The following is a 25593-nucleotide window of genomic DNA, read 5'->3' on the forward strand; positions in this document are numbered from 1 at the left end:
ACTCGCCCCACTTTACACAGCAAGGATAGGGGAGAGCCAACCTACAAAGGTAGGGTTGTTTTGGGCCACGCTATTCAGAACCCTCACTTGATTTAGTTCGAATGTTGGCTGAAAATCCCAAAGAAAGAAGCGACACAGAATACGGTCAGCAATAAAATAAGTTAGTAGAAGAACAGCACGACAGGACAGAACACGGGCACAAATGATGGGATTCTTCCTCATCCATCCCATTAGCTGGATGCAGAGCAAACAACCAGAGCAAGCTGCTGTGCTAGATAGACATCAACATCCTCCTTTGCTCTTATTGCAGAGCACGTGGGAACAGCTCCCTCCTGTACACAAGTAACACAAATAATGTGGGAGGGGAAGCAGATCATCTTCAGGCATCGAATGATTCAAGGAATGATTACTATACAGAACTGATCTGCAGCCTGTGAATGTGTAAAGCCATTCCAGCTGCATTTCCCCCCCCAAAAAAACTTCACTGCAGCTTCACAAGCCAGGATTTGCTTCAGATATCCCAGTCCAGTTGTATCTGCAAATGAATCCATGCCACTTTGTTTACCCTCTTAGTCCATAGATGCCTTTAAGCTCTGTTGCTCAGGATGATTCACTGTGCCAGGCTCCCCTTCTGGCCTGTCCACAGCTCCCTGAGCTCCACTTTGCAGCCAAGGTCTCGCAGTGCAGCTTTGGCCACATCATCGCAGTCCTTGTGTGTTGCACGAGCTTCTGTTATTAGATCCTCAGCTCCCATCTCTAAGATGGGCTGAGAATAGTCCCGGCTCCTGGAAACCAGGTTGCGGATCAGCATGCAAGCCTGTTTCTGAGAGAGGTAAATGGGAGAGATTAGCATTTGGGCGACCAAATGTGAGATGCTACAGACAGCAGCAAACTAGTTTTTAGAAGAATAAAACTCATAGACAAAGCACGGTTGCTGTTTTACAATGGAAGATTAGAAACGACCACATTTGCTGACATTCCAGCAGCACCCAAACAACATCAAGTACTTCTAAAATACTACTAAGATATAATGTTTCTTTGACAGTGGACCCACCTTTCCACCCCCATGCATGTGCTTTCCTGTCATGTTGCTACAGGAGCTGCTCTTTCACACTATTTCCTACAGGCTGGCACTGACAAAGCCTCCCATACCCCCCTCTTTTGGGGGGGAGAAGTAATGCCTTCAACTGAAGCACGGCATTCCACAGCTACCTGAACCTTAACCGATGTGGATCTGAAACTCCAACTAAGTTTTGCTCTGATCACATCAGGATGGCAGGTATAGTTGTATCATTTACATGCAGGACCCCCTATCTCCTAATATACTCAGAACTTGGTAGTAGTTGTCAAATAAAGATCAAACGAATCAATGAACACAAACAACATCAATCAAAAGGCAAATACCTGTACAGCCACTTCTCGTGGGTGTGCTTTCATAGCCTGAAGGGCTGCCAGCGCCCCTCCACCTTCCATGATGACATTACAGTTCTCAGGCTTGCGCAAAGCCAACATGCACAGCGCTGCACAACCTTGTTCACAGATCTACAAGACAAAGAGCAAAGACTTGCTGGCTATAAATGCTACTTTAACAAAAGAACATTTCAAAGAGTTCTGTTTTCCTGTTTCTGGACTTCTTTAATAAATGATAATATTAACAATTGCAATCTTTAGTTTCTTCCTGAAACATCGTGCTTCTCTGACACGTAAAGCAAGTTTCATATGGTAATTTACAACAGTGCAACTTCAGTATGGGCTGAGCTGCAGCCCTGGAGGTATAAAACACTGTATCTAGTACCAGTCTGATTAATGGACAAGAAAAAAAGCATAGTAGATATGAGCATTCCTTTGCATTTACACGATACATGCCAAAGCATGCACTGACCCACTCCATGTTACAGGTATGTTAAAGGTTCAGTGCACTGTTCAGGTTATAAAAGTAAGTGCAATCATCTAATATGAATACACATATCTGCTGTCAGTCTAAGCTGTTTACCACAAGTCAGAGCAAAGCTGTGGATCGCTCCTATCTGTAATGACAAGAGCCCTGCATTACACAGCCCAAAGCCCACTGCTCCCAGCCTCTGTGGGACACCACCATCAAGCAATTAGCTGCATACCTGAGGGTTGGCAAGGTGATGGCTTATAGCAAGCACAATAAGGTCAGTTCCACCAGCAGTAACTATGGCATCTTTCACATCATCATTACCTGCAATCGCTCGGATGGCACTCAGTACCTGCTTCACCACATCCTGCATTCAACAAGGAAAAGAACAGCTTAGAAAGCAGCAGGAAATAATTGCAGTGTTTTGAGTCACCCACAACATCCCCCAGCAACTCCACACAGTTTTAATCCCCAGCTACAAACTCCCCAGCAGTTCAGATATCAGGTACACTTCCTTGCTAGGCAGGATAACAAGGAACTTGTTAGTTTGGCAGAGGTTTCCAAAGACATTTAAGGAACCGATCAATCCTCTTGAACCTCTTCTAGTTGAATGGTAGAAAGCCAGAAGCTCAGCTTTTCTGGGACCAAGCAGAACTATGCTTGTAGACTGGGGAGGACAGAAAAAATAACCACAAGTATGAGGTTCAATTACACCATTACCAAGTGACAGAGCACATACAGAACAAAGTTGCACATAAAGTTTTAATAGAGGTAAATGGGATCAACACTTGGGTTTCAACACTAACTGGGCCTAAAATTATGCATTAAGGTTTACTCAAAGCCAGGATTTGAAAAATCAAAGCTGCTGCATTATTTTCAGTCCCCCAGGTACATTCTCTATTACTCACTGGATGATCGATGCTGTCAGCCAGGAGAGAGACCATAAAATTTAAGCCCCCGAGGTCCACAATTTCTTGGCAGAATTCATTCCTGACAGAGAGGCGAGAAAGGGTGGCACACAGTTCGCTGAGAACACTGCAGTTATCTGTGAAGGCTGTAAAGGAGAGATGAATGCAAGAAGTGTGAGCCAGGAGGCCTGGTAGCAGATTCAAGGTGGTTGTACTTTTCTCCATTTAATGAACAAACTAACTGAAAACAATGTGCCACCCCAGGAAGGAGTTAATTCCCACTTAGATCTTACAACAGATTATCACAGATGGCATTCTGCTTGCTCTCTATCTAGAATAGAAGAAATACAGGCAGGAATACAGCACCTCAGCAAGGACATTGTGTATTTAGTCCTGCACTGGGCTGTGAAGCACTTCCTAGACAGACTGACAGCTCTGTAACTGTCACCCTGGTACTGCCAACAGCCTCTAGAGCATTCAATGTATTTCTTTCTTGGGGCACACTTCAAAGGAGTTAGACCACTTAAGTATCAAATTCCCAATCAATCCCTGCAGAGCATCACATTACAGAGCATAGTTTTAGGATAAGAAAGCACAGATGATTCAAAATTAGGACCAACAGTCATAAGGTGAATTTTACCTTTTGCAGCTTCAATGAGAACCCTTAACCCATCATTTTCCAACACAATCATTTTGGCATGATCATGAGCGTGACCAAAAGGCACACGGATGTCATCATCAAACGTCATGATCCTGAGAGCAGACGAGGCCGTTCGGACGACGTCAGCGCTGTCTCCATGCAGGACAATGGCTCCAGTCAGCAGAGGCAGAACTCCCCCCTTCACAAAGTCCTGCCGATTCTGCTCGTGTTTCAGACAGGCGTGCCGGATGCATCGGATCCCAGCCAGCATCATTTCAGCATCCTCCTTATAATCATTCAGAGTTTGTAGCAGCAGATCCTGGCCGGCGGAGTCAAGCAAGTCTGGTTGCCCATCCAAGATGGCAGACAGAGTATTAAAGGCTTTCAGCATTAAATTCCTGTCTCCTAAAGCCAACTGGCAGGCAGAGAATACCACAGGATAGGCTCCGTTCTGCCCAGCCAGGTAGCGGAATGCCAGCTGTTCTTTGCATTGGTCAGTGAAGATCACCAGCTGCTCAGCCATCTCAGCGAGATCAGAGTCAGCAACACATCTGCCAAGGGAATCTAAAGTCTGTAAAAAGAAGATAAGATTGACTTTTCAAGCTGAACTATATAGGAGCAAGAGCGGTTTGTTGCAGTCACTGCTATAGATTAGCACATTTGAATATTTAAATTAGTTGGACAAAGCTAAGAAATAGCTGTCTCAAAGATTTTGTCTGCTTAAAAGCCTTGGAGGAACTCCATACAGAATGAGTTACACTCCGTGATTCTCAGCCTAACGAGCAGTTAACCCACACATCTAAAAGGCAGCACAGAGTTACAGTCCTACCAGCAGAACTTCATGCTTTTGCTTTTGACCATTTTCCGAGGCCGGCTGGCGCACAGCTTTGATAATATTGCTTAAATCAACACCTAGAAGGAAAAAAAACAGAAAGAGAACATTAAGAACAGGAGCTTAAGCAAAACGTGTGCAGATAAGCACAGAGAGCAAAGAGAAGCTGATTGTGGTGCAGAAAACATGTCAAGGTTTGACCCCAGAAGAACGTTCACCAAATAAACATCAAATGAGGGAGTTGGGTTTGTTCAGCCTGGAGAAGAGAAGGTTGCGGGGTGACCTCATTGCAGCCTTTCAGTACCTGAAGGGAACTTACTCCCAGGAGGGGAGTAAACTCTTCAAAAGGGCTGATAATAGCAGGAATAGGGGAAATGGTTTTAAGTTAAAAGAGGGAAAATTTAGGTTGGATGTTTAGAGGGAAGTTCTTTACTAGGAGAGTGGTTAGGCCCTGGAACAGGCTGCCCAGGGAGGTTGTGGATGCCCCGTCCTTGGAGGTGTTCAAGACCAGGTTGGACAGGGCCCTGGGCAACCTGATCTAGTAAAGGTGTATGTTTGGTGGCCCTGCCAGGCAGGGGGGTTGGAACTACATGATCCTTGAGGTCCCTTCCAACCCGGGTCATTCTGTGATTCTGTGATAATTGGGAAGGAGAAAATCCTCATTGCTGTTCATCAAGCTGCCTTTTGCAGTTTAGTTTCGAGCAGATTTACAGCCACAGCTGCTCCATAAGGTTACAACCATATCTCCTCCATAAGGTTACCACCAACAGCATCAGGGCCCCAACTTACAAAGTCTCCCACACACAACCCTCCCCCTGAGGCAGGTGACCCGTGCATTACCTTGAGACTCGAACTGCTGCACTGCCTCCCTCACAGCCTCCTCCGGCTCCATCTCGAACTCGACGATATTTTCCTGCACGGCCTCATCGAACGTTTCCTGTGCGATGTGTTTGGAACCCATGGCGGCCCACGGGAGGGCTCTACAACAAGGAATAGGCCGATAACAACCGGGCCGCACCCGTTAACGGGGCCTACTCCCACCTTCGGTTCGCACTGCGCCTGCGGGGAGCGGAGGGTGCTATAGGGGCTGCTGGGATATGTCGCCGTGCGGCGGGGCGCCGCCTCGGTGAGGGCAGGGCCGGCTGCGGTGGGGCGGGCCGCGGGGCGGGCCGGGCCGGGCCTCGTTCTGCTCTCCCCGCTTTACTGTCCCGTTGAGGGGTCGGAGGTGGTTGTTCCACTCGGGCCCGGCCGCCCCCTGAGCGGAGGGTGCCGGGTTGAGAGCTGGTTGTTTTTGTGGTGGTTTTTTTTTTGGCTGCAGGGAAGATGGCCTCGAGGAGGATCACGAGGGAGACGTTCGATGTTGTGGTGCAGGAGAAAGTGAAGCGGTTCCGAGTGGAGCGGAGCGATGCTGTGCAGCACTTCAAAGGTAACGGCAGCCGGGCTGGGTTGTGATGTACGAGCCGCTCTGCCACATCCAGCCTTTTTAGGGGCTGGTGGCTCCGTGTGGCCGCCGCTGTTTTGACGTGGAGGGCAAAATTCCGGTTAAAAAGCCGATTTCAGACAAAGGAATCTCGCCTGGGTTGTGCTCTGGGGTTGTCTTTGCAGCCTTGGAGGCTTTGTATGAAGTGTATGAAAAAGCTGCTGTGAATGGCTACAGATCGCATCCTTCTAAAGCTCCTGTTGGAAAGGTGTGGGAAAATGGCGTGGGTTCCATTTGCAGAGTGCTTTCAAGTGCCAGCTCTTAAGAGAAATAAACCCAAATGAAGTACTTGGTTTCTCCGAGCATCTTTTTTTGCCTTCTGAATTGAAGTGCTGGAATGGGGATTCCTGGTTTCTGTATGGAAATACCATCGTTTCTGACTTTATTTGTTGTTCTGGATGGTTGTTTGTAGCAGATATTACCAGCTGCCTGGTTCTGACATTGGGTGTGAGGGCAGAACGTGGATGGTTGTGAGGGTTTTGTATAGAGAAGCCCATGTATTAGTATTATGTAGCTGACATTGCAATCTTCATGGGTAGAAAGCAGGGAGTGAGAAGAAAAGAAGCTTTATGGCAGACTTTGTGCTTCAGATTTCATAGATTGCTTTGTAATGTATCCATAGGCCTTTTAGGCATTCAGTGCTTTTTGCTGTTAGGATTTGTTAAACCTATACAGGAAAACACATATGTTGCATCAGTGTGTTTCTGTTTTTGTCATTGCAGCTCATCCAAGGCCGGTCCCAAGACTGAGATATGAAGATAGTTTTCATGATGATGGAAGATACGACGATGCCCAGCACCATTCACACGATGACTGGGCTGAGAACCCTAGAGATGAATATCCAGGACCTTCTTATAGATCTGCAAGCCCTCTCATAAGGAAAGCTAACTATTACCATGACCAGTTTGGTCACCCGGCATCTCGTGACCGGGAGTTTGGCCACCCAGCATCTCATGACAGGGAGTATGGACACCCAGCTGCAAGGGACAGGGATTATGGGCACCCAGCATCTCGCAATAGGGAGTTTGGGCGGCCGGCTTCTCATGGCCGGGATTATGGACACCCTGTGCCTCGGGACCGGGAGTACGGGGGCCTGGCTTCTCATGATCAGGACTATGGACATCCTGATTCTTGGGAAGCTGCTGGACCACATGAAACTGATTTTGGTTCTTCAGATATTTTAGGTGATTTTAGATCACCGGGACTTATGGAAGATGAATATGGCAACGTGGAAAATCAGGAGTATGATGTAGACTTTGGAATTCAATCTGACAGTGAGTTCCGACCCCCAATACGGAGGGGGAACATTGGCAGGGGAAGAGCCCTGCGAGGAAAGCGTATTACGAGGGGCACTGTTAAAGCTAAACTATTCAAAGGAGACATTAAACCGCCCCTAAAGAAATGGAACGCTAAAAAACTGCAGCCGGGTCCTGATCAGAAGCCAACTGTGCAACCTGATGAAATGCCAGAGACTGCTGACGGACCGAACCAGGGGCCGTTGGCCATCCAGCACCCAAATCAGAAGCTGCCTCCACAACCCAATCAAAGACCAGCGATAGCAACCCCGAGACCTATCCTGCGGCTCCCAAAGCCTGCACATGTTTTCAGGAATCTCAATTTTGACCTTGTGGATAAGTCTGACATTTTCTCGACGTTTGGAATACAAATCATCAAATGGGCTGGATTTCACACAATAAAAAATGACGCGGAGTTTTCCCGTCTCTTTGGTGCTCTCTTTGAGCTGGAGACAGAAACATGTGCAAAAATGCTTGCTTCGTTCAAATGCTCCTTAAAGCCAGAACACAGAGATTATTGTTTCTTCACCATCAAGAGTTTACAACACGCTGCTTTGAAAACTCCCAAGGTGGACAATGAGTTTTTAAACATGCTGTTGGATAAAGGTGCTGTGAAAACCAAGAACTGCTTCTTTGAAATAATAAAACCTTTTGATAAATATATGATGAGGCTACAAGACCGCCTGCTAAAGGGCGTTACGCCTCTGCTTATGGCCTGCAATGCTTATGAATTAAGCATTAAGACAAACGGTTTTGGTAACCCCAGAGAAATGGCGAGTGCTTTTGAGACCACTGTTTCTCTTTGTCGTAAGTCTTTAGCGCTTCTGGGTCAGACCTTTGCCTTAGCGTCTGTTTTCAGGCAAGAGAAAATACTGGAAGCTGTAGGGCTCCAGGAGATGGCTCCAGCACCAACACTATTCCCAAACTTCGACGATTCGACGTTGTTTGGAAGAGAATACATTGAGAACTTAAAGGCTTGGTTGGAGAAAAGCGGATATCCAATTCAGATGAAGAAAGCTGAAGCAGAATCCACAGTGCAGCTTAAAAAACCTTCTCCTGACACAAGTGAGTGAATCTCTGCAAGATCCTTTGCAGTATGTGATCTCTTTGCTTGTCTGTAGTATGTTGTGTTGTCACTACAGCTTCATTAGTTCACAAATAACAAATGGTGGGAATTCCATGTAAATCACAGGCAGTGCTGAGGCAGGTGATGCTGTCTGCTGTAGCTATTGCTTCCTGCTCTCTTCCTGCTTGTGCAGGTGAAAGCATATCTCCTTCCTCCCTGCTCCCACATGTGTGTGCTTCACATCTGAGGGTTTTCACTTCTGCTCTTCATGTCCTCAGCTGCCCTACCTTGTCACCTTGGGGATGGAGGGGCTGGGGCCACATCTGTCACTGGCTGTTATGGGATAAGTGTTTGCATAGAGAAGTCAGAGATGTTACCATTACGGTTTTATCACCTGCAGGCATGTCTTTAACGTTGTTGATATGACTGCATTATGTTTTTTCCTACAGTCCCACAGCGAGCTGATCGGAGAATTGTAGAAACAATCGAACAGCTCGTGAATAGCATTGTTTCAGGATCCTTGTCTGCCAAAGAGAGAAATGCTCAAAAGAACTGTCCTGAATATTGGTAGGTGTGTTTGAACTGTATGCCCTAATACTGCCTTGCTCTGCTCCCCTGAAGGTATTTGGAATATGTTCATTAAATTGCGTATTTCATTTGATGGATGTAAGATTGAAGACTATAGTATATGTAGTTAGACTGTCTGAAAATGTTTCTGCAGCCCCTTGTCCTCCCTGGTGTCCCTGGGATTCTTTTGTTTTAGTGGACCACGTTCTGTCTGATCTGTCAGTAATTACTGTGCTGATCCAGATATGAGATATTCAAATCAATTTACACATCCAAGGTGAAATTAGTAAATAAATGCAGCTTATATATAGTCGTGTAACAGACCTATGGGTGCAGTGTTCAACAAGTAATGTTGGAATGTTAAAGTTGAGGCACTTAGTTTTAATGCAGCAGTATCTCTGCTTGTGTGAATGGCTGAATAATTACTAGCCAAATCATTTATGTCAAAGCCCTCCATCATTCATTTGCTTGGCCTACTTTGTCTTTCCTTACTGCTTTAGAAATGGAGTGGCCTTAGTGGCTGGTGTGTAACCATGGAAAAAAAAAAGATCAATTGCTACTAAGTTTCTGATCTGAAAATTTGAGATGAGTTTTGCTTTTGGCTTAGGCTTTTGTTTTATGTATATGGTTTTTATTTAGGTTCTTGTCTGATGAAGATAGTCTAGAATACAAATATTACAGACTGAAGTTGTCAGAGGTGCAAAGACAGACATCGTCAGGAAAGGAAGCAGGTGTTGAGGGCAGAACTCTAGAAGAATCTGCAACAGAATCAGTCAGGGCCATGTTGTATGCCAGGAAAGTCGCAAGTATTAAGAGAAGGCTATTCAAAAGGAAAAGGATTGGAATTATTGCACAACGTGGGATTCGAGGAAGGAAGGTGAGGAGAGCGACCATAGGGACACAGACTTTGCTTTCAGCTGGGACAGTGCTGAAACACCAAGACAAGCATCTTCAAGGTTCAGTCCACTCAGAGCCTTCTGTATCAGAAACCACGACGTCTGAGAAGGATGCTTCTCTTGATACCTCATCCTCACAATGTGGCACCAGTTCTGAGGTCCCTCTGTCATTGGAAGAAAGGGTGGGTTCAGAGGACGTACTGGCTCCGCCTGAACTTCTCTCATCATTGCCCTGTCAGTTTCCTGATGGTAAGTGACAATTCAAGCTTAGATTTCAAATACAGAATACTTTTCCCACGTAATTTAGCAAAATGTTCTGCTGGAAATGCTAATGGTATTTGTTCAGCTATGGTAGATAGTTCTGAACTGTACTGACCTTCCAGCAATGCAGATTTTGTATGAAGCTGTGGGTAATGAGTGATCTGTTTCCTGCAGTGGATGCTAAAACGATGGAGACAGCGGAGAAGCTTGCCAAGTTTGTTGCTCAGGTAGGACCAGAAATTGAGCAGTTCAGCATAGACAACAGTGCGGATAACCCGGACCTTTGGTGAGTAACCTGTACTTATATCTGTACCAAAAGATAAAAATCAAAAGCCTAAACTATTTGCTTGCATCTTGAAACAGCTTTCTGTCAAAGTATTTTAAATTGGGTTCTTTTTTTCTTTTAAACGAGGCTTTGCACACCAGTGGCTTCAGTGCGTATTAGTAGAGGTGTTTCACTTTTGGCTGTACTTTGCCAACAGTGGAGCCCTGTGATCTCTTCTGTCTCCTTCAGAATCCATAATCCCATTTCTGTATGCTGGAACTTGGAGGAGGTTGGAGGGTTCTTCTCTAGGGTTTGCTGCTTCCCTTCTTCATGATCTGATGGCAGCTTTTTGCCTTAGTTTGTACATCTTTATAGTGAAGATGGTTGCACTGAATTCTTTACAACGCAGTTTAGGAGCTGCACTCTGTAAGAGTTAAGGAGAATGATTGCTGTACTTGGCATGTGTAGAGGAATTATGCATTTATTCAAAATATATCTGGAATGACCATTGAGTTAATAAGGGATTTATTGGAAGCATCTTACTTCCAGGTAAGAAAATGTTCCTGATAATATTTTCACTGCAATTTTTGTCCAGGTTTCTACAGGATCGAAACAGTTCTGCTTTCAAGTTCTACCGCATGAAGGTCTATGAGTTATGTCCATCTATTAACTTCAGTGACGTGAAAGAAGCAACTGATGTTGGGGAAGATGCTAAAGCTGAAGAGAGAAATGCGGATGTTTTGGAGGAGGAGGAGGAAGAGGAGGAAGAAGAGGAGGAAGACAATGAGGAGGAAACTGAGTTTGAGGAGGATATTTCCCGACCTTTGGAAGAAACGGAGCAAGCTGAGGAGGGCGAAGATGATGATATCTCAGCAGGTAGAAGTGTGGAAAACCTGGCTGAAGAGATGATTTCCGAAACAGGAGAGGAAATTTCAACAGGTGAAACGCAGCTGGCTACATCATCTGATGGTGCTGTACCAAATCTGTCAACACAGGCATCAGCTCCTTCTCCTGGAACCCTATTTCCCCGCAAGAGAATCAGCAGCAAGTCTCTGAAAGTTGGTATGATTCCTGCGTCTAAAAGGATATGCCTCATAGAAGAACCAAAAGGTGAGTGTGATTTGTAAGGCATTTGGGACAGATGGGTATAGAATTTGTGTACTGTTTGTAATTTATTATTGATTGTCATTGGGAGAATTACATTGCTGTAAATAGTTTTTACTTTAGATGACAAAGGCAAAATGGGGTCAGTGGTGTAACAGTCTTTGTATTGTGTCACGACAGCAAAGTTTGCTTCTAGATTGAGGTTACCTGCATCAAACATCACTCCTCAGATGTTCTCTTGAGTATATGTGAAGGCTGCCTTCCTTCCGCAGCTTGAAGAAGAAACACAGTCATTTTTGGAGGTTTCAGTTCATCAGCACGTGATGGGTTTGACAGACTGAAAAACAGCACTGAGCACACTTTGACTGTTCTACATATATATATATATATATATATATGTATATATATAAGACTTGGATTGGCCTGTCACATTCCATCAGTACAGCCACAGTGATGGAGGGGGGTCGTGATATTCTGAGAATAGAGAGATAAGGAGCTGAAAACTGATCCTATGTGTTTTACAGCTCCTTTAACAAATGTCTTTTCTCCGTGTAATGATTTTTTATAGGTGAGGGTTGTCACTTGTGATACAAAAATGATATAAAAGAACCTCATTAAGTCCATCAGTGAAAGATCTGAAGTCCTTAATATGTTTATTGGTGTATTGTTGCTGGCACGATGTGTGTGAAACTTAATACATGAGTGCACTTAATTCTTTTTCGGTAACCGAGGTGGGGTGTGTGTGAACTGTCTTTCTGTTTGGTTTGGTTTCATTCTGATACTTCTTGGTTCTGATCCTAGGCCAAGATATTGTGTTAGAGTCCCAATTGATTGTGTAGTTTTTGAGTTCTGTAGTAAAAAGTGCTTTTCTTTACAGCTGATTCTTGTCTTTGATTTGACTTGCAGTTCATGAACCTGTCAGAATTGCTTATGATAGGCCTCGTGGCTGCCCCATGAGCAAGAAGAAGAAGGTAAAGAGCTCTTCTGGTTTGCATTTCATTCTGGGAATCTGAAAATCAGCTATGTCTGCAGGAGACAGCCTCTGACAACTGAACATTTTAATCATAAAAGACTATTGAACAGCTGTGTGTTAATCTTAATGTAACGAAACAGTTTCAGAACATGAAATATATTTGCTAAATTGCTTTTATTTTTGTAAGCCAGCAAGACACGTGCTTACTCTTAGGTAAGCTTTTTCTGTGTGGCTTCAGGAAGTACCTTTGTTTGTCTGCTTTGTTTTTTTTTTTCTCTCCACAGAAACCAAAAGATTTAGAATTTTCACACAAGAAACTGACAAACAGAAATGTAGGTTTCCAGATGCTTCAGAAGATGGGCTGGCAAGAAGGACATGGCCTGGGTACACGAGGGAAAGGAATCAGAGAGCCTGTGAAAGTGTATGTAATGGGAACAAACTGCAGCAATCTGGCAGCTGTGGAACAGGCTGGGATCCTAGTAGTAACTATTTCTATTTTAACCCTCCTTGATGTGGCCAGTTCGGTGTTTTGTTTCCTTCTTGATGTGGTCTTTGGCCTCAGCAAAGTAGAGCGTGGAGACTTCACGCGTTTTCCTGGCCAAGCTGAGCACAGTTTGGTCTGGAAGTTGGCTGTTCCTTGCTGTGCACTTTGACATCACTGAAGTTGCAGTGTGAATGCTGCAGTGTGTGGACACTTTCAAAAGATATATGGGCTCTCCTATTATTCAGGAGATGTTTTTGTTTGGTATATTTAGTTGTTTTGGGTTTTTTAATACCTTCTATCTTGGGGATCTCCTTGCCAACATGCTAGGTATGTGAAATATAAATAGACTCTGGGAATATCATACACAGTACTCCCTCAGTTTAGGCAACAAAATTATTGTCACTGTAAATATGTGATCCATTCCAATGAATGCTGAAAGAGGTAAGTGCATCTGCCAGAAGGTAAGTGTGCTTTTTCCTTCAAAACATACTGTTTTTGAATCTTCACTTTGTCTTTTAAAGTTGCTGTATCCCGTGTGTACTGCTGAAGAATGGATATCAACTCCCTGACTGAATAAGGAGACAGAATCAATTTATTTGTCTCTGAGTCCATATGCCAACCTTTCTAGTCCATATATGGAATTTGTGGGTTAATTTTCTCTTTATGCCTTTAACAGTGCAGGTCATTGTAGTTGGTGGCATACTTCCAGTTGTTTGCTTTCTCTTTTTGTTATGGTTCCCTGTGGTCCAGTGGCCATTACTTTATTTTTTTTTCCCCACTGATCTTTCATCTGCAGCAATTAGACAGTGAGAAAGCAGCTTACCTCTCCTCCAGCTCTCTTGTGCTCACAAGTGTCAGAACCTTGGGTTCTTAACTTCAGAACTTGTTGGGACCAAATATATTGTCAATATTTTCATTTCCATAGCTCCTGGCACAAGTCTTGCTGCACAGCTAATAGGTTATTTAATTGTATTTGGTCTGATAGCCCTCATATTCTACAAGTTTCTGTCCATCTTTAAGAACCATGTTTTTAGTATGTGAAAATACTGTTTTGCCAGTTTGAGTCCATTACTTTATTGCCCCTGAAGTGATGTAGAGTAGTGAAGGATTGTTTTCCTTTCAAAAACTCATTGATCTGCTCTGTAAAGTAGAGGTAAGTCCGTATCATGGATTGTTTTCATGGTGACCACCTCTCCAGTTAAAATCATCCTTTGGAAAATACCTTAAGTTCATCTCAGCGAGAGTGAAAGCAGTGCAACTTTTTGTTGCTTTTGTTACAGTGCAGAGTGTTTGGGTTTTTGTTCCATGTCATTAACCTGTAACCTTCACTCTTGCCTCACCTTTTAGAGCTACTGACTCTTCTGTTGATGACTTGTTTGTAAGTCAGCATGCTGTCTCATCTTCTCTTAGCAAAAGGTGATGGATTAGTAATGGTAGACACTCCAATTCCAGTGTAGCACATATATCAAACAAGGTATAACACTTTTAGATCTGAAAGTAGTACATTCAGTTACATCAGTTGTCATACGGTGGAACTTGGGGCTCTTTTTTATTGGAGAAGCTTAAGGCTTTTCTTTGAAAGGCTGCTAGGGCAGCTCATATTTTTGTTGTTGTGGAAGGTATTTGAATTGAGTGGTGACCCCTCGAGGAAATGATGGCTACAGATGTGGGTCAAAAAGTTTTTCCAACTTGATGTAATGAAATCTTTCATAGGTAATACAATGAACCCAGAGGATAAAACAGGCACAGGATCATTCCTGTGGCAGGATTTTCATTAATCTTAGCTTTGTAATGTCTGTGTCCTATGCATAAAGCTGGAGAAAGAAGTTTTTTGTTAACTGTTTGTACCTCCACGTTCTTGTGGGTCATCTGCTCCCATCCACTTCCAGGGTAGAATGCTGTTTTGATAGTGTTGAGGCCTGGCTGTTCCTGTTGGCGTGTCTGGGTGAAGAGAAGGAAGTTAACTTATATTTTCTTTTTCCCTGAAAGGTCAGGAGCTCTGGGTTTGTCTATGGTGTCTGTCCTGCAAGACTTTAGCTTGCTTTGGGTACTAGAAATCTCAAGCAGCATGATGTTCCCTTGGTAAAAAATTTCATCTTTCATCCAGAGTTCCGTGGTGTTTCCTAGTTACTCCTCAAAATCTCTGACTTCTGTCACGTTGGAAATGTAAGAAACAAGGCAATTTTTGCCGTCCTTTCAGCAGGAGATCTCATCTACTCCAAGTAAAGTGGTTAATGTAAAAATTGGTGTAGAAATTTGATCTGTTAGATAACTGTCTTCACTGTTCCCTCAGTATCATAGGAGTGGTTTCTTCTAGTGGGTGTTTGCATGTGTAATGGGAGGTGGGAACTGTTTTGCAGTTGATGTCAGGTACAGAGTCTCTGCTCCCCCTTCTCCCCTAAGTAAAGCAGAGTTACTTTTCCCTTAGGTTGTGTCTGTTGGAAGGTATTGTTTAGATCTCTTCTGCACGTTGACAAATGTAACAGGAACAGTATATTCTAACTATTCATTTTACTCCCTAGGGGTGCTACCTCTGCAGGGGAGGGCTTGGGTGTTGCAGGGGAAGAAAATAAAGAAGATGCATTTGATGTTTTCCGTCAAAGAATGATACAAATGTACAGGCAGAAAAGAGCAAGTAAATAGGTATGTGCAATGGACAAATCTGGTTTGTGAATTCCTGCAAACATTAAAATACCAGGTTTTTAAAGTCTTCTTTTACCAAGAAAACATTGTTTCCATGAGTGTATCTGGCTTCTTAACGTTTCATGAAAACCCAGACCTACCTTGAACTGCTGAATTACCCCAAATCTTACTTTCTAGGTGTGACATAAGAGACTCGCTCATTAGAAAGAGAACGGATACACAAAGGCTGCTGTGTGGAAGTCATTGGCAGAGAGTGCCAATATGAGGAACACTCTATTCTGTAGTAGTGGATTCGAACACTTATATATTATTATTTTCCAGGATTAAAGTTAGTCTTGTATTTAATTGTGCAAGCTAACAACTTGGCTGTCATCTTTTGAGGGAGAAACAACTGTTTTTGTTCTTGGAAGTGCCAGTTTACGTCTGTCTTAGGCCACGTTTGCCTGTTTTGCAATGAGGTGGCTTAGTACCAACAGAAAAAGTGACGTTACCATTGCAACTCACCTGCTTTGGCTCTGTTCCTTTTGGAAGCCAAGGACCTTCTCAAATTCAAAACTTATTACCAGGCAGTTCAGTTTGCTACGTGTTGTTGATGAGCTCATCTTCTCATCTGCTTTTCAAGTCTGCATATAGCAGTTTCCTTTCCTCCACACACCAGTTTCAAGAAGAATCTGTACCCACCTGCTTATTTTATATAGGATTCTATACTTGAAGTGCAGGATGAATAAGTTCATTTGAGTTTGAGAATGCAAAAGTCTTCCTTGAAAACACTGGCTGCTGAGGTTTTCCATTGTAGCAAGCAAGCAGTGCTTATTTTATATGTACTTTTTGATTGTACGCAAGTTTACAGCTCTTGCTCAACAAATTCTTGAATAATATCTTTCCTTCTCAAGGAAGTTTAAGCCATGACCAGGTGTGATTTGTGTGTTTGCAGAAAATACTGAAGAAGATACTTGGAAATCAAATAATCAAAAGTCATCTGGAAGTGGATCATCAGTTTTGTAAGACCATCAGTTTAGAGAGTAATTTCTGTTTCTGTTTAAAGTATTGGCTTTGCAGAAGTTTTCATTCAAAAGCCCCATGAAATAAGACAAAAAGCTTGTAATTCTGAGGGACTATTTCAGAATTTACTGAGAGAGAAGACTGGATTAACCTCCTCTGCTTCAACAAAAAGCAATTCCTAACTTCTTGGTGAAGCAGCTCTGAAGACATGAAAGATTTAGCAGTGTTACCACAAATAAACATTCAAAGTCTGATCATTCATCTTTTTCAGACAAGCACATCCATCAACAAGAGCTCTGTGACTGGATGACTGAAAGTGGCAGAATGTAACGTGCTTTTTTAGCATACTTCTCCATCTTTACCTTCCTAAAATTAGTTAAAAGTCTTCACTTGAATGTTACGGTACCCAAACCTACTTCACTGAAGTTCTTTTTAAAGAGAGTTCATCTTGAGCTGACGCATGCTTTGCTTATTAGGAGTGAGTGCTGTCTTGCTGATGTTTTCATCCTGCATCATGCTTCTTTACAGAGCAAAGAGCTTGTGCACTCCACCATAGTGTGGCAGCACCTCAAGCTCCTAACTGACAAATACACAAGAAAACGTGCTCTTCAGTTACAAACTTGCCTGTGCCTGCTGTTTGAGAACATTATATTCTCTCCATTAAAAACCCTGCTGGTTAAAAGGGAGCGTATTTGTTTTAGTTCTGTAGCAACAAACTTTTTCTGGCCTGTAACAACCATCACGAATGCAAGTTTTTTTTTCCTTATGGAATGGGTTTGTGAAACTAAAAGAAACAGTGTCATGTTTTGGTGTAATTTTCTCGTCACTGTTTTAGTTGCTTTGAAGCACAATGATCACAAAATAAAACAGTAATGGCAGGTGTAGAAAAATGCCACGCTGCTAGTTCTGTTTTTCCATGGACGTCATCTGTCTTCGCTTTTATGTTAACAAGAAGCCGGAGCGTGAAGACCTTAAATACAACTAAGTTTATCTTTTGATTAAATTAACATTTGATTAAAGACATTTGATGGTCTAGAGATTTCCTGTAGGCTTTCCTTTACTTGGGGATGCTTTAAATCCATACATGTTTTGTACCTACTCTAAAGGTCATCAGTGATGGTGTTTGGTGGTACCTGTTAAGTTCCCAGCTGGGTGTATTCTTCACTGCCTCTCTTCTGTGCCTGGTTAGCAGTTATGTATTGTAAAACTTGAACCTGTTGAAAAGGAGAGTTATCAATCGCTGTCTGTTTTACAGTGACAGTCTGGGATAATATTGTTGGCTTCTTAAAAAGGATCAGTTTTTCTTTTAGTTCCATTGATGAAGCTGCCAGTTTTTCTGTTATCAGTTTTTATTTCCTTGCAGACTTCCAGTTAACCTCTTCTTTAACATATTTTGCCAGCATTCTTGATTATATGTTGCACCACTTGCAGACAGGCACAAGGCAGTGTTGTTTCATACCGGGTTGAGATCCAGTCTCTCACCCTATATCAGCATTCTGTGCTGCTCTGATTTAACCTGAGGCACAGCCCTATTTGGGGTGCCTTTGCTAAAACACCTACTTGCCCAATCTGGCAAAACTCTTGGTATCCAGATTGGAAAATGGTACCTTCCTTTCTGATTGCAGTTCAATTTAGAGTGTAATGCTGGCTTGAAACTGAAAGTGTGAACACTAATCTGCTACTCTGGATGGCTGTAGTCATAGTATGGTCTATCTTTCTTGTGCCAAACTTTATATTTGGACAAGACATCAACAGAGCAGTATTGGTGCTGAGATTCCAGTGTTGCTCTCACGTGAGTTACTATTTGCCACTTTGATCTTGTGTTACCAAGAGATGACCTTATGTTCCTTTTGCAAAAGGGATTTCCTTTTATTTTGACCTGCTTTTGCAGGCAGCTCTGATTTGAAACTTTAAATATGTACATATGAAACGTTTGTTATGCGGATACATTGCCTTGTTGAAAGCTTACTAGCTTCTTTTCTGTTATTTTAGTTCCAGGCTCTCTTCCATGAAGACTGCAAGCTTCAGTGAACATTTTAACTAACTTCAGTGGTGTGTCTGCTGTCTTTTGGTTGGTTTTATTTTGTTGTTGTTGTTGTTGGTTTGGTTTTTGGTTGTTCGTTTTTGTTTTTATTTTGCCATTAATCCTGCAGAGCAATTTGCTACTTTCTGTTCCATGCAAATTGGCGGTAGCATTTAGCTAGTAACATTTAGATGCTTATGTTATTGGGTAACTGACGTTTTCCTTTCAGTGTAAGTAAAACTGTTAGCATTGTTAATCTTTTACTATCTGCAATAAATGTAGAACTAAACACTATACGGTTTAAATGTTTTGCTTGTGAGTTTGGCCGTTTGTAAGAGATACGCATCATTTTTGGCACTAATGAGTGGAGCTGAGATTACACAGTGTTATATTAATGTAAAGCTGGATTTTAGTGTGTGAGGGAAGGAAGGGCCCTCTGTGTCTGTGCTGCTAAAAGCTTCTGTTGAGAACAGCCACTAAATCATTTCTTAGTTAATTCTTCCCATGGCTTCCAGTGTATTAAACCCATACACAGCAGTGTTACACTCCACACGAGTACAAGAGCCCTTGTGCTCCAGTTAGAATAGCAGTTTTACCTTCAATTCACAGTTGTTTCCAGTTTTCTTCACGTACTGACTTGAAGACAGCAAAACTTTCTGCATATACGTGTGGTTTATTGTTGCCTTTAAATCTGAATTCCTTTTTTAGACAGGACACGAGGAGGGAAAAAAAAACACAGAAAACTGAAATTTAGCAATTGATGCAGCCATATTCTGTTGAGAGGTGAAGTGCAAGTATTTATTTATAAGGTTATAAGCTGGGTCTCCTGTCCCTTGCTTTTACACTGACACCTATGGCAAGGTTTACTAGGCCATGATAGAGTCCCAGCTCTGCCTTTATCCTCCTTTTTCCTTTAAACACTTCTTACACGTGTAAGGACCTGGCTGTAGAAGAAGGGATGTTTGCTCTCATCGGAGAGAAATGAGGAGATCCCTATTTTGGGGGAGGTGTTTGAACAGAGTCAAAGAACTACAGTCAATAATACACCACGTGGAGTAATTGCGTTGATGAAATAATACAAGGGGGGGGAAGGGTTGTGTGTTTGTTTGTCTTTGAGGCTTTCCTTTGGTGTAACACCAGTGATGTTTTTCCTATTTATTGTTTGTTATTTGAGCACACCGCATCACCTTCACCTGTGCCGAGATGTCACTTCTCAAACTCAATGTATGCTACTTCGTTTTTAATCATTATTCCTATTGATATTCCATTATAATTTTTTTGGCTTTAAACTTCATCCTGATGTATCATGCTCAAAAAACAATAAGTCTGGATTTAGAAATACGAATGTTATTTGTTCAGGTTGTTTTCTATGCTACCAACAGGTCTATTTTCTAATTAAAAATGAATTCTTCCAAGTTCTGTACCACTTTTCTTTCTGCATATCTCTCAACTGGGCGGCCGATCACAACCAGGCTGTAGATTGGAGTGTTAATAAACACCTTAGATGAGAACATACCTAAAGAACAGTAAACCTTGTCACGTAGGCAAATGTTAGCCTTGTCTGTGGGCAATAAAGTTACTGCTGTTGAAGAAAGCAATGGCACACAGTGTGTTCTCTGAGCTTTTTGTGCCTAATTCCTGCTGTTAATAAGAAGGCTGTGCTCATGTTCTTGAAAAGGCTGTGCTCTATGGGGCAGGTTGGGTTTCCTTAGGTAGTAACAACAGAAAAGCAGCAAATATAATGCAAGGAAAGCTTATTTTAACAGCTGCCCACGTGGCAGAAGGTTCCTTATAGGCTGTTTTGTCACTGGGTTTTTCAAGACCTCCTTTAGAGTCTGAACTGCTGGGTAGGAAATCAGAAGTAAGAAAAACCATAGGGAGGGGGTCAGAGAACCATAAGCTCTAACTTTGTTTAATGGTCAATCAGTCTCTGTGTGTTAATTACTGACTGGGTGGGGGGGGGTTGCTCCCCCACACAGAGCAGCCCAGGCTTTACTCACCGTTCATCTGGTGGCTGTCAGTTGTTGGAAGTAACCGCGGGAGACAAGTCTCATGCTATCATGGTCAACAAGCCTCGTTTATTAGGTGTTACAGCATCTTATTTATACAATCAGTAATAAGTTCATGCATATTGCAAAAGTTAAGCTCAGGATTGGTGAATTAGACATTACTTCATCTGACCTTTGTGGTTAGTCTTATGGATACTTTTTCTTTGCAGCTCTGTCCCTACAACCTTGCTATACACATCTTGCTTTTCTTTAGGCCGATCCTTGCTTCTAGATACTATTTCATCTTTAGTATACATACCCTGTCTTTTTCACATACTGATTTCTCCACAGTGCTTAGCCCGTGACCGTCCCTAGGATAAACCGTCTTTGTCTTTAATCAACGTTACATTCTTTTAAAATTTTAACTAGTGGACATCTCTTCATGTCCTTTCTCAATAAGCCATCTGCATAAACACACTCTCCACTTTTTCCCCGTTTTCTTTTAAAACTGAAAAGGCTCAGTGTAAACGACGCATTAATCATATTTAACCAAGCAGTGTCAGTTTCGTTGGTTCAATCAATTCTCATGTAGTTTTATCCTGCTCCAATTAGCTGCTGCTCATGTGACACTTCTTATCTCAGATCCATGACTGCTGCTCCATAAAATTTCCTTTTTATTTCAAGCAATTCCAAGATTCTGCCTATAGAATAACAACACTACTTATATTAAGACAATAAACTCATTACAACTCAATCAAGACCTCGATTGAAATACTCATAAAAGTGAAAAAAGAGAACAAGTCAAAATACAACATTAACAACATTACTGTTAAACCTACTAAAAAGATACAAACATGTTTGTACTGCAACTAAGTTTCTTGCCAAACCTAAAATAAATCCGTGGAGGGATCCCATTGTGTTAATCTGTAACTGATCAGGAAAAAGTCTTCAATTTTCATATACTCTGGATATATTGATTTAATGACCACTAAAATTTGTGCAATAAAGCTGGTTAAGATGCTCATACACCATGCATCTACCACTGAGTTAATCCGGGCTAATAATTGATTAATGATTGTGCAATTTTATGAAGTAGCATGTCAAATAGAACCAATTTTAGAGGACAAATGTACTAGAGTATCACTAGGGGCATTAATACTTATTGATCCTTGAGAAACAGCAAGCTTGTGTTTGGTTGGATGGATGCGACAGGTAGTGCACAGCCAGGGCGTCCCTGCTTCAGGCTGCAACATTTTTCCTCTTCTTCATCCATCACAGATTCTCTACTGCATTCAGGGTCTGAGGAATGTTCTTCCAGTTGTTACCACACCATCATCCGCATGGCCAGGCGTGAATATAGAGAAGCCCAAGTGGAACACCTGGCTTGGAAACAGAATAAACCATCCAAATTTAGTTTCATATTTAGCGTGCACTTTGTCTAAATGATGCATGTTATATTTTCAGATCCCAATTAATTGGATGTAAAAATAGGTATCCGTTATATGTACGGGTACATCTCTTTGTCTAGAATCCTTTCCAGGTTTTTGTCTTTGCAATATTAGAAAAGCTAATTTAATAGGCTAAATAATTCATAACCAAACAGTAACTACAAACATTAAAGAGCTTATTCTGTGATTTCTTTAACGCATTGATTACATCAAATCCTGTTGGAATACACATCTGATCTATTACTAAAATAGAAGAAGCACACAACATCCTAGCTAATGCTTAAACTCTAAATCGTTGAAGACTGCATTTGGTAGAACAGAAAATCACACCTATGTCCAAACTATTAGTAATATTATCTATAACACAGCACAAGTTAAAAGCAATACCAACTAAGTTAATAAGAACACACAATTACAATTAACTCATAAAGGCTGGATGCTTTTTTCTGCCTTCAGATGAAGACTGAAGATATCATGGCTGGCCGCACATGGGCCAAGTCCCTGTGGAATACGAGCATATTCCGTCCAAATTGGTCAGAGGTTAGGGAACAGTCCCAAAGTCCTGTGGCCATATTCCAATATATTAACCATTAGCGCGTTCCCTTTAGCACCGGGGAAGCCTCATATACATGAGATCCACATAAGCTGTATCTCTATGAACATGATTCAAAAGCTTCATCACAAGCACAAGCAAAACCTTGCATAATATTTCTTGTAGTGTGTCTCCCATATTCCCCCTTTTTTGTTTAATAATAAGAATGGATCTTCAATGTTTGATAAATGTGATCAGTGATAGCTTTGTTCAGTTGGGAGAATGAGCAATGGCTGTAGTATGTTCTACACACCCTTCTTGGAGGAAAGTTTGAGTGGCCTAGAGGTTATATGCAGGCCAATTTATCTGTTTTTTGTAGTAATGTGAGATTCCCATAGCAGCATAAGCAGATAACCAGTGTTTACGGTGTCTGACTGAGTTCTCAACCTGTTAATGTGCTGTGGCAATAAATTGTACAGAGAATGAGTAATCTATTGTTACACTGTGCATATTTTAGACGCCAAATTCAGAATGTGAGTGTACATTTTGTCGCTGACACAGTTGAAGAGGTGCTGTCCACTAGGATTTGTCTTGAGTCTGAAGGCAAAGAGGCTATTCAAGTCTCAATTATGTAGCTGATATTCAGTCAGCAAACACGGTGTATTGGCATAAGGGAGAGAGGTCATTCTTAACACAGTTTTTCCAAAGTCGGAGGGAGTCATAGCCATAGTGTCACTGTTTGTAAACCAAAAGATTGATATGGTAAGGACTGACTGAAGCCTCGATGTTCTCAGCTGGACTCCCTTAGCCCTTCACTGCCTCATAAGGCAGGGTTCCAAAGGGGGACTGATTAGGAAAGGTTTGCAAACGTGTCAGCGATCACCCCTTATATGTTTCTTCTCTGCATTGCTCTTAAGACATCACAGTACGCTGTAGTGGAATTTGTCATTCCTTGCTTCCTTCAAAGTATCACAGGAAGAAATGCGTCCGATTCTCTTCTGGGATCTACTGGACCTGGGTCATAACGATCCCCTGGTTTCAGTCCATCCGTGTCTTTAACCACGTTACACACGGGCTGCAGAGACACAGCCGCGCAGGACGAGGGAGCGGGAGCGGCATGGCCGCGGTGAGAGAACGCGGTGGGCGAAGCAGAGGGCGGGGTGCTTGTAGACGACCGACAACGCGAGAGCGACGTGTGCGAGGGGCAGGGGCCCGCTGGCTGGGAACGGCTGCTTGTATCGGAGCGCGGCCCTGTTCTTTCGTGCGCTGCTTCTCACGTTTCCCGACTTCCTATAGCATACAGCAGCGTTGTGGGTGTTGGATTGACACTTGCTGCGCCAAATCCCAGTGGCTTGGCACTCGTGACGGATGTGGCCAGTTTTTTCACAACGGAAACATTTCATGAGGGAGCTGTTCTGCGAGCGTGGGCTTGTAGCGACTGCAGCTTGGAGGGGTGCAAGGGCTGCTAAACACTTGATTCTGAGAAGCCTCAGCCTGTGCCTTTAATCCTGCCCTAGCTCTTTAATAGCCTCAACTATGAAAAGCCTGAGCCCCGTGGGCACGCTCGATAGTCTGTCTAACGCCTCCTCTATTGTCCAGTTACTCCTCAAAGTACTTAGAATGCCACGAGCTGTAGCATTACAATCTGAAGTGCACAATGTTTTAGATTATTTCCCTCATGTACTCTGGTACTCAAGCCTTCTTATGGCTCCAGCTACCTTATCTAGAAACACTCCAAATCCTCATTTCTTCCTGCTGGATTCCATATAAGACAAACAACCCACCTGGTGCCTTGACTTATCCATAGCCTGCATGACTAGATGCATTGACTCCCTACATTTAACTGGTTCCTATAAAGCTGGGCTCCGTCCGGATGAAAGACCCCACCCTAAAAGTTCTTCACAGTGACATTTATACAAGGGATCTCGGCTGCTAACTATCGCAACTCTCTGTTGCACATCTCTTCCAATAAGCATTAAATAGCAGTTGTTGGTGCTGCGAAAAAATCAACCTAGCTATAGCCCGACAATCAGATGGCAACAAAACCTGAGTACTCCAGAATATATCCAGTATCTGTATCGCTGGCTCACTTTTACTCCAAACTGATGACCGTAGACCGCAATTGTAACAACAACTTCCAATCTAAAGCACTGATAGCAGGCCTGTGTCCCGCTGCAGCAATTAGGCGAATACCCACCGACAGCACCGCCTGTGGCACCGCTTCACCGCCTCACCGTCTCCCGCCTCTAAACAAGCCCGCGCCAGCGCAGCCAAGCCCCCCCCGCTCCGCGCGACGGCCTCCGCCAGGTCACTCTGTGCCCAGGGAGCGGCTCATTGCAAAGGGGGGTCGAGGGGGCCGGCTGTAGCGCCATGGTCGATGCAGGCGGCTCGTCTGATACAGACGTGAAGGGAGACGGAGACGGGGCACTCGGCTCCACAGCCATGGCAACTCAGGCTCGGCGGCCGGCGGCAACTTTACGGTGGACACTGCAGGGGGCCCCGGGCAATCTGACCATTCATTATAATTCTTATTCCTCCCCTGCACAGCACTAGCTTTCTCTACCGCTTCCTTTTCTGCCTGATATTGCAACAAATCATTATAAACCACACGCCAACCACTTCCCGCATTTTTTAGCTGTTTTTCTCCCATCTAATATTCCTGAAAAATTGCATCTCCAAATTTACACCATTCAGCAAGATCATGCACTAAATGCGGATTCTGAAATAACCCTTTAGCATACCCATACACTAATAACTTAGGGAGTTCCTTTCCCAAGTCTATCCCCTTAAACTGTCTCCGCTTTAGAAAAGCGGAAAATAAATCATACATGCTGCTTGCTGTCCATTTTTACTCACGTCGGTACCGTTGCAGCCCTCCAGGCTTCGGCAGCAGGTGTCGGTCGAGCCACCTGTGTGGTCCTCGAGACGCGGAGCTCCAATTTTAGCTCTTTCGTCGTCCGTCGGGCTGTGAAATCCGGACCCGACCCAACGCAGTTCTTCACCCGTGGCGCCCTTTTTTCCTTATCACGTCGGGGTCACCATTTGTTGGAAGTAACCGCGGGAGACAAGTCTCATGCTATATGGTCACAAGCCTCGTTTATTAGGTGTTACAGCATCTTATTTATACAATCAGTAATAAGTTCATGCATAATTGCAAAAGTTAAGCTCAGGATTGGTGAATTAGACATTACTTCATCTGACCTTTGTGGTTAGTCTTATGGATACTTTTTCTTTGCAGCTCTGTCTACACCTTGCTACACATCTTGCTTTTCCTTAGGCCGTCCTTGCTTCTAGAATCAATATT

At 43.1% G+C, this 25593-nt stretch overlaps 2 protein-coding genes across 9 annotated transcripts; one reads left to right on the top strand and one right to left on the bottom strand.

Moving 5' to 3' along the window:
• Window positions 1–140: 140 nt before the first annotated feature.
• ARMC6 (armadillo repeat containing 6) lies at window positions 141–5247 on the bottom strand. The gene is made up of 7 exons (XM_015886113.2): window positions 5103–5247; window positions 4260–4342; window positions 3431–4001; window positions 2791–2936; window positions 2118–2249; window positions 1405–1542; window positions 141–823 (listed from the first exon to the last, which is right to left on the bottom strand). The coding sequence occupies exons 1-7, from the start codon at window positions 5221–5223 to the stop codon at window positions 611–613; spliced, it is 1404 nt and encodes a 467-aa protein (XP_015741599.1). The 5' UTR covers window positions 5224–5247; the 3' UTR covers window positions 141–610.
• Window positions 5248–5294: 47 nt separating this feature from the next.
• On the top strand, window positions 5295–18615 carry SUGP2 (SURP and G-patch domain containing 2). 8 transcript variants are annotated; one of them, XM_015886086.1, is made up of 10 exons: window positions 5395–5688; window positions 6465–8102; window positions 8553–8670; window positions 9310–9815; window positions 10002–10113; window positions 10688–11202; window positions 12103–12167; window positions 12454–12590; window positions 15176–15296; window positions 15474–18615. In XM_015886086.1, exons 1-9 carry the CDS (start codon window positions 5586–5588, stop codon window positions 15294–15296), a joined length of 3315 nt encoding a protein of 1104 aa, XP_015741572.1. In that variant the 5' UTR covers window positions 5395–5585; the 3' UTR covers window positions 15474–18615. The 8 variants fall into 8 exon arrangements, 7 of the variants coding, with proteins under 7 accessions (XP_015741571.1, XP_015741572.1, XP_015741574.1 ...); XM_015886088.1 differs by having other exon boundaries at window positions 16231–18615; XM_015886089.2 differs by having other exon boundaries at window positions 18291–18615.
• Window positions 18616–25593: the final 6978 nt, after the last annotated feature.

Source organism: Coturnix japonica, chromosome 28 (genome assembly GCF_001577835.2).
Source record: "Coturnix japonica isolate 7356 chromosome 28, Coturnix japonica 2.1, whole genome shotgun sequence".
NCBI lineage: Eukaryota > Metazoa > Chordata > Aves > Galliformes > Phasianidae > Coturnix > Coturnix japonica.

Coding starts and splice junctions, on each gene's coding strand:
- ARMC6 (XM_015886113.2), bottom strand. CDS start 5,223: ATGGGTTCCAAACACATCGCACAGGAAACGTTCGATGAGGCCGTGCAG. Junction 2,250..2,790: donor CTGACAGCATCGATCATCCA/GTGAGTAATAGA, acceptor TGTTGAATGCAG/GATGTGGTGAAGCAGGTACT. Junction 1,543..2,117: donor ATCACCTTGCCAACCCTCAG/GTATGCAGCTAA, acceptor TTTGTCTTGTAG/ATCTGTGAACAAGGTTGTGC.
- SUGP2 (XM_015886085.2), top strand. CDS start 5,586: ATGGCCTCGAGGAGGATCACGAGGGAGACGTTCGATGTTGTGGTGCAG. Junction 5,689..6,464: donor TGCTGTGCAGCACTTCAAAG/GTAACGGCAGCC, acceptor TTGTCATTGCAG/CTCATCCAAGGCCGGTCCCA. Junction 12,168..12,453: donor CCATGAGCAAGAAGAAGAAG/GTAAAGAGCTCT, acceptor TTCTCTCCACAG/AAACCAAAAGATTTAGAATT.